The 16,371-nt window shown below is 35.8% G+C and overlaps 2 protein-coding genes across 2 annotated transcripts; both read left to right on the top strand.

Moving 5' to 3' along the window:
- The first annotated feature begins 4,185 nt into the window (after nucleotides 1-4,185).
- Nucleotides 4,186-7,515, top strand: LOC122051622. The gene is made up of 7 exons (XM_042612830.1): nucleotides 4,186-4,914; nucleotides 5,179-5,337; nucleotides 5,566-5,655; nucleotides 5,919-6,038; nucleotides 6,475-6,612; nucleotides 6,687-7,034; nucleotides 7,132-7,515. Exons 1-7 carry the CDS (start codon nucleotides 4,420-4,422, stop codon nucleotides 7,414-7,416), a joined length of 1,635 nt encoding a protein of 544 aa, XP_042468764.1. The 5' UTR covers nucleotides 4,186-4,419; the 3' UTR covers nucleotides 7,417-7,515.
- A 307-nt stretch (nucleotides 7,516-7,822) lies between these two features.
- LOC122053635 (trafficking protein particle complex subunit 6b-like) lies at nucleotides 7,823-11,401 on the top strand. Its single transcript, XM_042615647.1, has 4 exons — nucleotides 7,823-8,024; nucleotides 9,952-10,069; nucleotides 10,158-10,365; nucleotides 11,037-11,401. The coding sequence occupies exons 1-4, from the start codon at nucleotides 7,873-7,875 to the stop codon at nucleotides 11,063-11,065; spliced, it is 507 nt and encodes a 168-aa protein (XP_042471581.1). The 5' UTR covers nucleotides 7,823-7,872; the 3' UTR covers nucleotides 11,066-11,401.
- Nucleotides 11,402-16,371: the final 4,970 nt, after the last annotated feature.

Consider the following 16,371-nt stretch of genomic DNA (forward strand, 5'->3'; position numbering starts at 1 on the left):
GGTTATAGTAGCAAAAGTCATTCGACACTGATGAGTGTCCGGTGATTTCCATTACCCTATCAAATATCCCACATAATAGGGGATATTTGGGAGTGGGGGGATATTTAGAGAAATATCCTCGATTGTGGATGCTCTGAAAGAAGTATAAGTTTTACCGTATTAAATAGAGTATTATTATTAGATATAATAATACACTTCATAATAAATTTATAATTCACTTACCTAAAAAAAATGTATTCAAAATTATTTAAAAATAAAAAAAAATAAAAGTATGTCTAATTACTTAAATGAAAGACGGAGAGAACAATCCTTATAAAATGTAAAAAAATTGAGGAAATAAGAACAATAAAATAGGATAATGATAAAAAAAAAAAAATCATGCTCTCAGTCTCAACTTATCATCATTGGCAAAGTAAATAAAAATAAAAAAAATATATGTATAAAATGATAAAACTTAATACAATCCTTAGAAAATAAAAATCGTAATAAGACTAAATCAGTCATTATCATTTATCAAAACTTAAATTGTAGTCTTTTTAGGCACAGACCAAAAGAAAAAACAAACCGTATTTTTCATCACCTAAACTAGAGCAGTTGTAAATGATAAAATGGAGATAAATAGAAAATCAAACAATTTATGACTGTAAATATATCTAAATAAAAGTTAATTTTAATATCTATTAAGGAAGTAAAATGGTAGAGCTATCTAACTCGTTATTACTAAAAAATAATAAAATCTTTCATTTTTATTTGACATAATATGGATGAATGCATCAACATTTGAATTTAATCAAGGAGTATAGTAGCACCAACTGGATCAACATGTTAATGTTAGGTGTGATTTATCTTCTCCAATCTTAATAAGCAAGAAAAGTAAGAGAGAGGGAGTTGGAAAAGGGGAAGAGAGGAAATAAAAAAAACTTGTTTATTTTGTATTGTATGGATAAAATAAAAAATATCTAATTCATATTATGATTGAGAGATATTGAAGAGGAATATATTAGATTTTATAAAAAAATATCTATAATTAAAAATAAATTTAATTTGTTAAAAATTAGTCTTTTATGACTCTATCCATTGGGGATCTTTGTGAAATCCGAAGCTTTTATCAAGATTTAGACCATGTAAATATTTAACCACGTGAGTCATATTTTTTCCATTCTCTTTTTAAAAAATACATAAAAATATATTTAATATATTAAAAATAATATACCCCAATAAAAATTAGGATCTTAGGCATAGATTATTATATATGACTTATGCCTAAAGCCAATCCTGAGCAAAAGTAGAAACTCCCTGTCAATGCTGAATAAACTCCGTCGTGTTCAGTTCTAAGTTTAGATAAATGAAGAGCATTATGTTAGATTGCAATGCAAATGACATGTATAAATCTATCAAAATCTAGATAACCAAGCGAACGACCATTGCTGTTGTCAACACAACTCATGTGCAAAAATCAACAGCAACAACCACAACAAATGATTTATAATTAAAGTCGGAGGGTTTTGATTGATTGAACATGAAAAGTTAAATATTTAATAGACTCGTAAATAAAAAGAAATATCTTAATTATATTGAAATAACCAATTGAACTTATTTATTTTAAAATTTGGTTCCATTAATTTGAGATTTTTTAAAACAAAAAATCTTCATTAAAATTTCATTAAACCAAACCGTCAATAGTGGCAATCAACTGTTAATTCATAAATCAAACATAATACCCTCAATAGTCACTACTGATATATTAGGATCAATTCATTATTAACTCATAAATCAAACATAATATATTTAAAAATCGGCTGATGCAGTTGACCGTCCGCATAATAGTTGATGGTTAATTAAAATAATTTAATTAATTTAGTAAATGATTGAACTAATTGATTTTATATCAGTTTGATTTGTTCCATTTTAGAGATGAACTTTAATTAGTTTCAGCTTGTCTAACAAAATTTTAATTAATTTGATTTTAATTAATAAATCAGTTCAATTTTAACCAAATATTCTCCTTTATGATGAAAATGCCCCAGTAGCACTCAGTGCAGTTGGTAAAGGGACTTACCAGGCCGACCCTGAGACATGTCAACGGGGGCGACGACCAAGGGCCGCCGATTTTTAGGGGTCCCAAATTTGACATGTATATATAATATATATTATATATAATTAGATTATTTTAATAAAAATTTTAAAAATATATTTTATTTGATTATATATATATAAATTTAAAAGAATTTTAAAAAAGAAAATAAAAAAAATGAAGGAAGGTAAACAATCATTTTTTTCTTTCCAAAATTTTATTTCTTGTACAACTCTTTCTTCATTAATTTATTTACATAAGTCATAAGACTTTAAAAAGTAAAGTATGAATCTTTCATTAATTTATTTACATAAGTCATAAGACTTTAAAAAGTAAAGTATGAATCTTGAACGCTAATTTTCTCCCTTCTTCTCCTTTAAATCTCTTCTAATTAAATTTAAAAAAATTATTTTCCAATTAAAATTTTAGTTTCATCAATATAATCATTCATCAATATATAAACTTAAAACTTAAATTACCTACTTATCTATATTTCTTTATTATTAATATTCAATATTAATTTTTAATATTATATTGTAGTCAATATTTTATAATTTTTCTTATAGATTTGAAAGAGTTTAAATAACTTATCCCAATTTAATTGTCATAGAATAGATTATATCGATTGTTCCAAGCACAAACCAGACTTTATTATTCTTTGACTATTATTTTCATTCTTGTGTTTGTTTCATTGTTAGTTTTGTTGCTGGTTTTGTATGTTTTATTTTTACACTTAAAATTTATAATACAAACATATTTTCAAAAAAATATCAATCTTAGAGTCAGAAAAAAATAAAAGAAAAAGAGTGGAACATATTATTAAAACTGACAAATGTGTTCTTCGTAAGTTTTTTAAAACTAGCTCTTCAATTAAAGATTCAGTTGATAAATTACAAGAAAAAAATTAAGAAGAATTAACCAAATGATCATGTAACAAATGAGCAACAATCGAGTAATCAAGGAGAATTAAATGATCATGCAATCAATGAGCGAAAAGAATTGAGAGAAAATGATCCTGTATCAAATGAACAGAAAAAATTGAGAGAAAATGATGATAATGATTTGAATATAAATGACTTGACAATTTTATGTATAGGTGTTAGAAAAACTTAATTTTGAAGACCTTGATGATTTTACTTCTTAAAATGTTAGAAGATATAGATTATTTCATACTTTTTTTTCTATATTTGTAGGTATTATACTTTTTTGGAGAAATTTAGGAAACATATTTTTTTTATTGTGTTACACTTTGAATATTGAGAAATATATATTTTTTATGGAGTTTACCATATTTTAAATGAAATATATTGATTTTCAAATTTTTTTACTAAACTATATTCAAATTGTAAATTTGTAATTTTTTTTTCTATAGAGATTACTTTTTTCTTTTCACAAAGGATCCCCAAAAGTCAGGCCCTGGGGCTTACTTATCCCCACTTGCACGGGCACAGTGTAGTTAATAAACGGGCTTAACGGTAACCCACAAAATGATAAGAATCGATTTTTGCTGGACGCATGTCCGTGGTGTCGAATTTCTCATGCACGTGGCAATCAAGTCCGGGTAACTTGCTATGTCTTCAAGGAGTGGGGCCGAACCATACACCAGTCGAATAACCAGCGCTAAAAACGTTTTAATATATTTCAATTAGGAACCACCGAGTCCATCTCGGCATCTCCCCGTGCAGGGCTCTGCCAACCATGTTTGCTGGGCCTTTGAATTGTTGGGCCCCACACTCTCTCTTTTAAATTTGGCGCCATTTCTAATCTCTCTCACTTTTTAATTATTTTTTTGAATAACGCCGTAAACCAATCTATGAGCGATTCTTTTTGTTAATTTATTCCTCCACGTAATTCAATTTTATTTTTTTTTTAAAAAAATCAATTGAAAATCACAAGATTAAACGTCGATGGAAGATATTAAGACGCTTCCAAAAAAAGTCGTCATTAAATGGTCGAGAATAACAATATTAAATCATTAATCATAAATACTTTCCATTATTTATTGTAATCTCCATAATATTTAATTCCTTAATCACAAACGTCTCGCAACTTCCAAAAATAAATTCGGACCGTTTCCGGTTGGTGACCGGCTCGGATTAATCTCTGATTTGAGCTGGACGGGCAGGACGGCGTGTGAATTAAGCAGTGGCATTCCTGTGATTCCATCGACAATTTTCTATGTCAAAAAGTAAAACAATTATAGAAATCGAAGAAATTGGAAGTGAAAACCAAAATCTTCGGTCTCTCCGCCGCCGTCGTCCTCCTCCTCTCGCTCTCCCCGCCTACCACCGTCGTCCCGAAATCCCTCGCTTTGGCGATCTTAATCTACTGGGATTAAACAGGTGATGGCGACGGCGTCCTTCCGGTCGGCCACGGGGCGCTCCTCGGTAGGCAAGGGCAGAGAAGCCGCCCCCTCCGCTGGAGGCGCCAGCAAATCCAGCCGCAGCGGGACCAACCGCAGATCGAGGAGCCTCGGCCGATACTCCGGACGCTTCCCCCCGACCCCTCCTGGCACCGACGACTTCGCGACCCCCCGCAGCAGGTTCGTCAACAAGGTCCGCGGGGCCGGTATCCCCGAAGTCAGCGTCGATGACCTCGCAGAGGAGTTCTTTCGGGCGAGGGCGGAGTCGGATGAGGAAAGCGACGTTTCCTGCGCCAGGAATCGGGGCCGGAGCTCTGTCGCAAGCTACTTGAGAGGGACGGAGTCGTCTCGCCAGCGCGGGAGGTCGGTTTCGAGGCCTCCTGATCGCCAGGCAGTGCTTCCTAAGGGCGTGCCCGATCGCGTCTCGAGGCGTCGGCGATCCGTCTCGGTTGCTCGGCATCGCTACAGCGACACGGAGGTATTTGTCTCCTCGCTTTGACGAAGTCAATTTTGACTAAATTTGCTGGTTTTAGTTTCGACCGATGTGGCATTCTGCAACGAAGTCATCACTTATGAAAGATGTAACTACACATCTTTCATCATGGAGAAGCATCTATTTTGCTGCTAAATTGTGCCATCAATGATTGCTTTTGCATCGTTTCCACTAGATTATGAATAGAACTCTTTTAGAGCCTTTAAACCATGCACGGGTATAATATTGATCCTCTCTAATTCACTACAGAATGATGTGGAATCTCAAAGCTCGAGCATTAAAAGTAAACCAAAGACTTCTTGCAACAATGTATTGCAGCTGTCTTCATCACATAGGGCAGTGAAGAACGGTGTTCTGAGCAGGTCTATGAGTCAAAAGAATTTTTACCACTCACAGGATAACTACTCGGTAATTTCATACTTTCCATGAACTTGATTCTCCCTTTCATTTGAGATAGTCTTAAAAATTTTCTATACTTTAGAAAGAATGGCAAAGAGTCATACCCGATTCTGGTAGAGAGAAGTTTTTTTTTCTTGATCATTGCTATGTCATTTCACCATACTAACCATATGTCTGGGGTACAACTACTCAAATATCTGATGGATGTATTTTGCTTTGGGTGTTTGTTTGTTGCAGAGCCATTCTTCTTCATTAACTGATGATGAAGCTCGAGATTTCCGTTCAGGAACGTGTGTCGATGAAAAGACATTCCAAACAATCTATGAGGTTTTGTCACATTGATCAAGATCATCATTTCAGCCTAATCTGATCATTTGTCTCTTTTTATTCTAATGATTATTGGTCTCCAACAAAATAAATTTTGTTGATCTCATTGTAATTTTAGAGGGTTAATAAAGTAGTTTACCAGAATAACATAATTTGACAATTTTGATCAAACGTTGGATGTCTTGTGCTATTTTTTTTCTTTGATTTTAATGGCTGGTTAATGTATTTATTTATTTTTTTAATCCTTATCATTCTCTATACAGCTCAGGGCTACAAAAGAATCATCAGAGTATTCTAATGGGAATAACATTCAGCCAAAAAGCTCTGAAGCTCTGGAAACTATTGTTGAAATCAGAAGAAACTACACAACCAAGCTTGAACAGGCATGTTAAGATTTTATTTCGAGATACATTCAGTTTTACCTTTGTCTTCGAAGTCCTGCCATACTCATTCTAGTTTGTTTGTCTTTATGGACTATGTAGCCCCTATAAATGGCAGCTTAAGTCATTTGCCCTAAAATGTTCTCTCTTCTTGATCTATGTAGCAAAGTATGTTCTTGAACTTGAGCTCCTACCCTAACTGCATGTCTTCAGTAAATAATAACTCATATTTTGCTATTGTTCTTTCACATACACACCCACAATGTCTTCTTTGTTTAGCATGGACATGCAATGAATTTACAGTTTTGCTTTGCTCTCAAAGTACATAGAAATTTTGTTGTAGTATCTCGTGGGATCTAACCTTTTGTGATATTTTGAGATGCCTATCATCTTTGAAACTTTCTGATTTCTGTTAAATATTTCATTGAAATTAATTCAGTCAGAGAAGCGCAAGCAGGAATTGTTAGCTCAGTTAGCTTGGGAAGAGGAACGCGGTCAGGAGCTTTGCAAAATTGTGAAAGATTTGCTGCCTTCAACAAGTCCTGCTGTTCCAGAAAGGCAATTGCGGTCAAGAAGAGTAAGAATTCTGTTATACTAAAAGGTAAATGAATCTCACCGGTATTACAACTAATTGGTTAATACATTTCCCAGAGGAGCAATGACAAAACAAGAATGTCTAACCGGTTGACTGAAGAAGCAGAGCAGTACTTAGCAGATTTTCTTAGTAATGTTGAAGATACGGATATATCTTCCTTCGATGGAGAAAGGAGCGATACAAGCTCAAGCATTAGAGATCCTGGATCAAACATCTTCAAAACAGTAACTCACGACACTTTGATGAGAGCTAGGCCAGTGCCTGCTGACGCGGACGGTGTTCTTCTTCCTTGGTTGCAATGGGAAACTAGTACTAGTCCATTTTCGCCTTGCAAAGACAAGCCTGGAGTTCCAATTTCCACAGGAAACAACTCATATGCTACTGCTGCAACAATGCTGACACAGGTTACCATCTGGCCTTAGTTTATCTAACAGTTCGTATTATTAGCTGAGGAGAAAAATGTTTTATAGTTAACAATGATCATGTCATGATTAATCTCAGGAGGCAGGTGCTGAGATCAGTAATGACAGTAAGATCACGAGCAGTTTGGGGAGTTGGAGCCCTGGAGGAATCGAAAACTCTTCCATGGCTTCTCACAACAGAAGTCAAAGCAAGTTCAGATTAGTAGATCATCATTCCAATGGCAGAACATGTGCATCTTCATTCGACATGGACGAGTACCTGAACTTGAAGCGAACTGAAGATCTTCTTTTCGAAAGGCTGATACAGAGGCGACGAATAGAATCGGGTGGCATCATCCTCTGTGGAGGACGATTCTTAATCTAGATTTTCATTGCTTAATCTATCCTTGAATTGTATTGTTTGTCTGAGAACTTGTGCATAATTTTGTAGGGCTGAAGTTAGCATTCATCCTCTTGGAGTGTTTCCTTTTACTTTCTAATGCTATTCATAATGCAAACAAATAGATGTCATTTCTTAAAAAACTCGTTAAGTTTAAAACTATATTTATATTATCTATATATTGAACTCTAAAACTTTTAAAATATTAAAAATAAAATATTTAAATAATATTTTCGGATATAAATATTCCAAAATTATTTATGAAACTATGTGTTATCTTATTATTCTTTTATATGAAATAATAATATTAAAGAATTTTTAAATAATATTTGATGATTTTAAAATTTAAGGAATTTTCAATAATGGGCCATCGTTGGCCCAATTAATACCCTTCTTTGTGACGGGAGCAGAGGAGGAGGCAGAACCGAAACAAAACAGATCATGGGGAGGGAGGTAGCAGAGAGCTGCTTCGACGGCTTGATCATCGAGATGGTGTCGGCGTACGGCCGGAGGTTCTACGCCACTAAACCGGACCTCGCCTCCCGCCGGATAGAGGCGATCGGCTTTCAGGTCGGCCACCAGCTCATCGAGAGGTTTCCCCCCGCTCTTTGTATTGCTTGAAGCCTTCTTCTCAGATGTCTCCTAGGTTTTCGCTTCCTTATCTTCCATATCATTGTGCCCTAGTTTTAAATTTCTTGGATTGTGTGATTTCGTTGAGTACTTTCGGTTTAGTTAGCAAGAACTATCTTTTCTGGACGATAACTGCGAATGTCAGAAGAATAGAGATTCCACGAAGTAGCCGATGGGATAAACATGGTCATTGATATTGTAATTGAACTGTGACTTCTCTTATTTGTACAATTATAGATACTTTACTTGGGTCAATCCTATAAGTCTTATCATGATTCATATGTCTAATGAACGGTGAAAAGGCAAACAATTTGATAAATGCGGCGTGAATCAATGCATGGAGATTTTTTTAATTGTTTAACATCACAATTTAGTTAAACATTGCTATTTAAAGCGCTTCATATCATCATGGCAGCAGTTCGAGAATGTTAAAAATCTGACCCTAGTAATTGTGGACGGACGTTTGTTAATATGAGTAGCTGAGGGTACAAAAGAAGATACTCAAGTTGATTAGCAGATTATTTTAGTGGGAAGTTATAGTCTTTCTACTTGTTGTTGTTAAGTTTGAAATTGTAGTATCTGTCCCATAAAATTTGTTTGTATGGTTAACCAACTGGGCCTTATCATGTTATCAATTTACTTGCATATATTTTGGTTGATTGCTACTTGAAGTGAACCAATTATCAAATGGATGTACTCCAAGCAAGCATGATTGGTATTGGATTGCCTCATATGCATCTTATTGTTAGCAGACACTAATCTTACTGCTAAGATTGTGGTTGCATCATGGTGGCAACAAACATTGCTGGGTTGATACAATAAAAGAAATTCAGAAGTACATGTTTTATTTTATGGAGATTAAATTTAACATCATACCCATAGTTATAACCGATTAACATTCCATCACATGGCACCCAATCCAAATAGAGATGAGATAACCAGTTTAAAAGCTCAATATGAGCTCACTTTTTTGGAATGGAGGATTCTCATGTTATGCCCCTAACACATTGGCTAGATCCAGCCAAGTCTTAGTAATTAGTTGTCTGATTTTATTATTTTGTATCTTTGAGGTGGATCAAGTAAACACTTTAGCAAAGAATCTCAATGTGCATTTGGTATGCCTAGAATCCACATTTGACGCCATAGTATGAGAATAGTTGCATTGTAAGAGCAATCTGTATAGACTAGTTGGAAGATCATCTTTTGGTACACTGTAGACCCTCTTGAAATGATATTACTCTGTTACATTGCAAATTTCCAAGCAAATCACCATCATTGTCCACTTCTACCATGACTTGGGCATTGTCTTCACTATTAGTCCATGAGATTCTTTCTTTTATAGGAAAATTACCTGGACCGATGCTCCGTGGAGTGCAGTTGCATCTGCATGTTAAAATTCTAGGCTGGATGATTCTTAAAAAAAATAGACTGCGAACCAGATCTAAGCTTCTACTGGAGAATATTGGAGACGACTCATTCTACATTCTATGTAACCGGATAAAGGAAATAAGAGAAATTTTCTTCAAATAAAAGTAACACTTGGTAAATGAGAAAGTGCCATTAGGTAATTGTCTTGATTCTCAACCACTCAAATTTCCTGAGGAAAAAGAGTGATTTATAAACTATAGGGTGTTATGCTCTACTTTTATGTTTGGTTTAGCAACATTTCCTGAGAGAAAATTTCTCGTTTACTAGCTAAGATACACTGGAGCTCATAGGTTGCATAAAAGAATTGATTGTGCGCTTGTATATCTAAGTATTTTTGCTAAAAATTCCCATACTTCTGCCCCTCCGATATCAGCATGACATGGTTTCTGAGATCATAAAGATAATATTGTCTATTTCAAAAATCCTTGACATAATTTTTACTTATCACTTGTCTCTGAGCAGGTATACTGTGGAACGTCCTCGTTTTAGTGATCATCTTGAGGCAATCAAGTTTATATGCAAAGAATTCTGGTCAGAACTGTTCAAGAAGCAGATTGATAATTTGAAGACCAATCACAGGGTAGTACGCTTAATAAGAATTTCAATAAGACTGTAGAAGTTTCTTTTTTAAAAAAGAATTAATACAAACTATTTTCAATATGTTTCAGGGCACCTTTGTTCTGCAAGACAATAAGTTCCGTTGGTTTACTCGTGTATTGATTGATCCTTCATCAGAAGACAATGAAGCATCTCAGGGCTCTTCATCTGAAGCCACAAGCATGCTTCTACACTTCCCATGTGGAATTATAAGGGGAGCCTTGTCCAATGTGGGAATTTCCTGTGCTGTTTCTGCTGACGCATCAAATCTCCCCTCATGTGAGTCTTGCATACTTTTTTTTGCACTGAAGTTTTCCATCTAGATCGCATTCTCACATGAAGTTGGAAATGCTACTCGTGCAAATATATAGAAAACAATTCATTTAGAAAATAAATTAATCCAACCAGTTCAGGTTTAAATTTCAATGTCATTTATTTCTAAAAAATTAAAAATGTAATTTTTATTTATTTCTGCTTTTATATTTCTAGCATATCAAGTTTTTTTTCATGTTTAAAAAAGTCTATAATAACAGTGTAGTTTCCATAATTGTGACTTGAACACCACATGCCTCTTGCCACCAGGACTCTGTTCGCTGATAGAAGAAATTATCTTCGAACAACAGCCTTGAAGCTTTTATATAGGCTTTTACAATCCAATAAAATAGACACAGCTCAATAAAATAATAAATTAAAGTCTAGAAATAAAATGAGAATAGAATAAATATTTATATAATTATATCTGAACATGATCTAGATCGGGAAATTATCTTTAGTTGTGAACTGATTAATTATACATCAAAATGAGTAGAAGAAGACTGTTTTGACAGGTAAAAGGATCAAATTGTTAGCCTTTATAGGAATGGTGATGCAATGCTGTTTTTCTCAGTATTCTTTTTTCTTTTTTTGATGTCTAATAGTCTGAACAACTTTCGGTTTCTGATTAAAAACAGGTTCGTTCATGGTACGCATAAAAGTCTAGAGAACTCATCAAGGGCATCAGATGCTAATGTCACCGTTTTGATTCTCAAGGAGTTGCTTGCTACATTTTCCTCTTCTTCGTTTTTTTTAAAGTGAACTAACAAAAATCGTCTTATTATCTATTTCTTGCAACTACACTGCTACTTCTCGAGAACATATTCGTTTATTTTCCTAGTCTATTGATTTGTCTGAAACAGCTGAGGTGATCACATTCCTGAGCATCTCTGCTGGCAGAATTTGACTTAAATCTACCTGGACAAGGTTGCTACATGGAATGTTGTTTGTTTTTTTTAAAAGAAAGTTTAGATGATTAAATTAATACTAATTCTTGTTTAAATATGTTGAATCAAGGAAAAACTGCTCAAAATTTTCAAGTAACAAACTATTCTTTCTCTTTAGTCTGTGTTAGAAAATTTTGTTTTCACTCTTTGCATGTAAACTTTTCTTGCATGTAATTATTAGTGCAGGAAGTATTAGATGATCAAACATGGATTTTGATTATGTCAAAGGATTCAAAGTTAAGTTATGTTGTGATTTAACAAGATTGATTGAGCTTGTAGGAAAGACCTAAGTTGTCTTAGGCAAAAGTCCTAGTGGACTCTAGGCAGGTGGAAAATTTTAGGGGTAGTAACCTTAGGTCCTAGGGGACGATAACTCTAGGTGATGGAAATTCCTAACTGAGGTTAGGCAAGTGGAAAATCCTAGGTGGTGGTAACCCTAGGTGATGAAAAGTCTTAGCTGCGGTTAGGTAGGTGGAAAATCTTAGGGGAGGTAACCTTAGGTCCTAAGGGTAGTAACCCTAGGTTATGGAAAACTCTAGGGGGGAGGTAACCCTAGATCTTAGGGGGTGGTAACTCTAGGCGGAAAGTCCAGTCAGTCTGAAGGACCGGTCTAGCAACAGACAAGTTCTTCTGAGAGAAGTAGGTGAGGACACATTCCTCGGTAAGAGAACAGTAGATATCGGTTCAACTTAGGATTTCTGGAGGAAATCCGAAATTAGAACCGGACAGTCTGAAGGCTGTCAAGTTTTTGATTTATATATTATTTGCTATTATGTCTAATTCTATTTTGCAGGAAACTAACAGTTTTGTAGGGTTGGACTTAGCCTTGATCGGTCGATTGAACGGCTGGATCAGTCGATCGAACTCAGTACAACAGGATCAGATTTCCAAAGATCAGATCAGGTTCGATCGAGGGATTGGTCGACCGAACTGAGGATACGATTGACCGAACGGTCGATCGAACTGAGGATATGGTGACCGAATCGAGCCAAGTTGATCGGATCAGATAAGGCGGAGACCATCAGCTGATCGGTCGATCGAACGGAGGGATCGATCAACTGAACGAAGGCTCATCCAGAGAGACTGCATCCGTAGGGGGTGATAACCCTAGGTGATGGAAAGTCCTAGTTGTGGTTAGGTAGGTGGAAAATCCTAGGAGGAGGTAACCCTAGGTCCTAAGGGTAGTAATCTTAGGTTATGAAAAACTCTAGGGGGAGGTAACCCTAGATCTTAGGGAGTGGTAACCCTAGGCGGAAAGTTCAGTCAGTCTGGAGGACCAGTCTAGCAACATGTAACTTCTCTTGAGAGGAGTATGTGAGGACGCGTTCCTCGGTGATGGAACAGTAGACATCGGTTCAACCTAGGATTTCCGGAGGAAATCCTAAGTTAGAACCGAACAGTCTGAAGGTTGTCAAGTTATTGATTTATATATTATTTGTCTAATTCTATTTTGCAGGAAACTAGCAATTTTGTGGGGTTGGACTTAGCCTTCATTGGTCTATCGAACGGTTGGATCGGTCGATCGAACCCAGTACAGCAGGATCAGATTTCCAGAGATCAGATCGGGTTCGATCGCGGGATCGGTCGACCGAACTGAGGATACGGTGATCGGATCGAGCCAGGTTGATCGGATCAGATAAGGCGGAGACCATTAGTTGATCGGTCGATCGAATGGAGGGATCGATCGACTAAACGAAGGCTCATCCAGAGACACTGCATCTGGATGGAAGGTCAAGTGGATTCAGCAGGTTCGGTCAACCGAACCTGGGGATCGGTCGACCGACCTGGGGATCGGTCGACCGATCCAGGTCGAGTCAAAACTTGATCCCGAGATCAAGGGATCTGGATAAGGTTTGAAGAGGCTATAAAAAGGGTCTCGGCCAGCTATTTAGAACAACTGAATTCGCAACGATCTTTGAAGCTGCGCACTATACTGAGACGACTCAACAACGCTCACCTGCTGTTCCGACAAATCGACGAACAAATTCCTAATTCTTTATTGTCGGTAGACTTTATTTTTTGGTACTTGTAATTGCTTACTTGTAAAAGATTTCCGAACTATTAGTGATTGTCCACCGAAAGTGATCAACGATCGCAGGTCTTGGAGTAGGAGTTGTCACAGGCTCCGAATCAAGTAAAAGAAACTTGTTAGCAATTTCGTTGGTTTCTTTTCTTTATTCCGTTGCATCATTCTGATTTTTCCAAAATGAACGAATTAGTCATGAGTGTTATTCACTCCCCCATCCCCCCTCAAGCACATCATTGGTCCTACAATTGGTATCAGAGCTAGATTGTTCTGATTTAGTGAAACCACCAATTGAGCAGGGGTTCTTTTTTTTTAAAAACAAAATTATATACCATTTTTGCTTAAAAAAAAAGATTTTTATGCCTTTTGTTTTTTCTTTTCAAAATTATTTTTTAAAAATTCATTTTCATCATTTCACCATTAGTCAATACTAGCAAAATATCACATTTACCAAAATTCGTAATAATATTTTTTTATTATTTTTTAAAATTAGTGAAATATTTTATTTTTCTCCCGTATTGCTAATCCAAGATCAACTCTTGGAACATTCGTTTTTTTTTTTTATTGTGTGCGAGATTTCTCCTTTTAAATGACCCACCAAGAAGGTTACAACACAGCCTGTCTGCCTCTTTTCTCCAGCGAAAACTTCGACTACTGGAAGGGTCGAATGGAGTATCATCTCAAGATGCAGGTGGAAATGTGGATAATAATCCTAATTGGATTCACATTTCCCACCGAATATGGAGTCCTCGTCCCTTGTGATAAATGAGACGCACTAACTCGCAAAAAGATTGAAGTTGATGCAAAAGCAACACAGACTCTCCAATGCGACCAACCAAAGAAAAGCTAAATCGAGTTGGTCCCTTCAACAGTGCAAAGGAATTGTGGGAAAAATTGATCGAGCTGCACGAGGGTACTTCTGACACGAAGGTAAGCAAACGAGACTTAATATTAAATAAATTATATAATATAAAAATGCCGGAAGGTGAGTCAGCGAGCTAGCTTTACGCTCGCATACAAGATCTTCTGAACGGACTCCACGCGATCCGATAGAAAGTGGAGAACCACAATATAATAAGGTACACACTAAATGTTTTTCCAAGGAATACATTGTGGGCATCAATGGTAGACACCTATAAAGTATTTGAGGACCTTTCTGTTGGGATCGCGTTAGCCGGGTAGAAGGGGGGGTTGAATAGTCCTAAAAAATACAAAATACCCTTCTCGAACTTATAACTTATGTTGGTACAGGACGCATCCGACGATCGAACCTGTGTTTTGATTATGTCAAAGGGTTCAAAGTTAAGTTGTTTTGTTATCTGATATGTTGATTGAGTTTTGCAGGAAAGTCCTAACTGTGATTAGACAGGTGGAAAACCCTAAGGGGTGGTAACCCTAGGTGATGGAAAACCCTAAGGGGCGGTAACCTTAGGTCCTAGGGGATGGTAACCCTAGGTGGAGAAAAATCCTAAGGGATGGTAACCTTAGGTCCTAGGGGTGGTAACCCTAGGTGGTGGAAAATCCTAAGGGGGTAACCTTAGGTCCTAGGGAGAGGTAACCCTAGGTGGCGAAAAAACCTTAGGGGGTGGTAACCCTAGGTCCTAGGGGGTGGTTGTTGGTTGCTATTCGGAATATCGTACTGGTTCCACTGTATAAAAATTTTGTAAAAGTGCCGAACCTTTCCTAACAACTTATTGTGTTCTTTAGAAATTAAACTTGGAACCACAAACAGAACTTAACATTATTGATTCCAAGTTCAACTTATCTGTTCTTAAAGGTTTAGACTTGGATCGCAAACGATGCTTAACATTATTAATCCAAATCCACCAATGTTACAAAGTTAATTAAATATTTATTTCAAAAACCGGCTTCCAAGTTAAACATGGCGAGACACTAGGCCTTCTTGGGTATGGGATCATCCACCACTTCCTAAACAAAGTCTTTCAACGAAATTTAATATTTAATCTCCTTATAGTAACCCTAGGTTTAACCACTAAGAACAATCGAATCACAATATCGAAAAACAAAAGAAACACAAAATCGAAACATAAAATCGATTGCCTAAAACCGATAGTCTCTTGTGTTTGGTATTTCAAGATCCATACAAAGAAAACTAGTATGATGCGGAATAAGACAACTAGTTATACCTTTCTTTGTAGCTAAAGACCTCTTGATCTTCTATTGTATTCCTCACCTCCTCTTGGACATTATGTGGGCGACGATCTATCAAGATGAATTCCACCGGGACCACTTCTTCTCCAAGACTCTTGAGCCATCAAGGGATGCCAAAATAGGAAAAAAAAAATTTCTTCTTCTTCTCCTTCAAGCAACCGGCCACCAAGTGCTTCTCCTCTGCTTCTTCTTCCTCTCCAAGCAACCAGCCACAAGGATGTAGCAACCCTTGATGTCGTGCGGTCCTAAGGAAGCAAGAGAGGTGACAAGATGAAGGTGGTGCCGTCGGCCACAAGAAAGAAGAAATGAAGGGAGTATGGCCGACCATCAAGGAAATAGAGAGGGAATAAGAATAGGTTGTCTAGTTCATGAGGCACCATCTTCCTTTCTTTTATAATCCTTGGTCTTGGTAAAAAAAGAAAGTTTAATTAAAACTTTCTTTTAATCTTCTTATGGCCGGCCACATCATGGTATACTAAAAAGGAAAAATTTTTACAACAAAAATTAAAGCTTCCTTTTAAACTATGATGTTTACAAAAGGGAAAATTTTAAACATAATTAAAACTTCCTTATTTGTTGTCTCTCTCTAAAAGAGGAAATTTTAATAACAATTAAAATCTCTCTTTTTAAATTTCCTATTGTACATGGCAATAAAGAAAAGTTTTAAAAATTAATCTCTCTCTTTTAAAATATGTAGACAACTACAAAAAGGAAAGATTAATTAAAACTTCTCTTTTTAAATCATGGTTACATAAAAGGAAAGTTTTATCAAAAATTAAAATCTTTCTTTTTAACATTATAGACAACTACAAATAAGGAAATATTTTA

The sequence above is a fragment of the Zingiber officinale genome, chromosome 3A (assembly GCF_018446385.1).
Source record: "Zingiber officinale cultivar Zhangliang chromosome 3A, Zo_v1.1, whole genome shotgun sequence".
NCBI classification, from domain to species: Eukaryota; Viridiplantae; Streptophyta; class Magnoliopsida; order Zingiberales; family Zingiberaceae; genus Zingiber; species Zingiber officinale.

Excerpts from the sequence above, each read along its gene's own strand:
- LOC122053635 (XM_042615647.1), top strand. The coding sequence starts at position 7,873 with ATGGGGAGGGAGGTAGCAGAGAGCTGCTTCGACGGCTTGATCATCGAG. Across the intron at positions 10,070-10,157 it reads ATTTGAAGACCAATCACAGG|GGCACCTTTGTTCTGCAAGA; the intron begins GTAGTACGCTTA and ends AATATGTTTCAG. Across the intron at positions 10,366-11,036 it reads CGCATCAAATCTCCCCTCAT|GTTCGTTCATGGTACGCATA; the intron begins GTGAGTCTTGCA and ends GATTAAAAACAG.
- LOC122051622 (XM_042612830.1), top strand. The coding sequence starts at position 4,420 with ATGGCGACGGCGTCCTTCCGGTCGGCCACGGGGCGCTCCTCGGTAGGC. Across the intron at positions 6,039-6,474 it reads ACACAACCAAGCTTGAACAG|TCAGAGAAGCGCAAGCAGGA; the intron begins GCATGTTAAGAT and ends AAATTAATTCAG. Across the intron at positions 6,613-6,686 it reads GGCAATTGCGGTCAAGAAGA|AGGAGCAATGACAAAACAAG; the intron begins GTAAGAATTCTG and ends TACATTTCCCAG.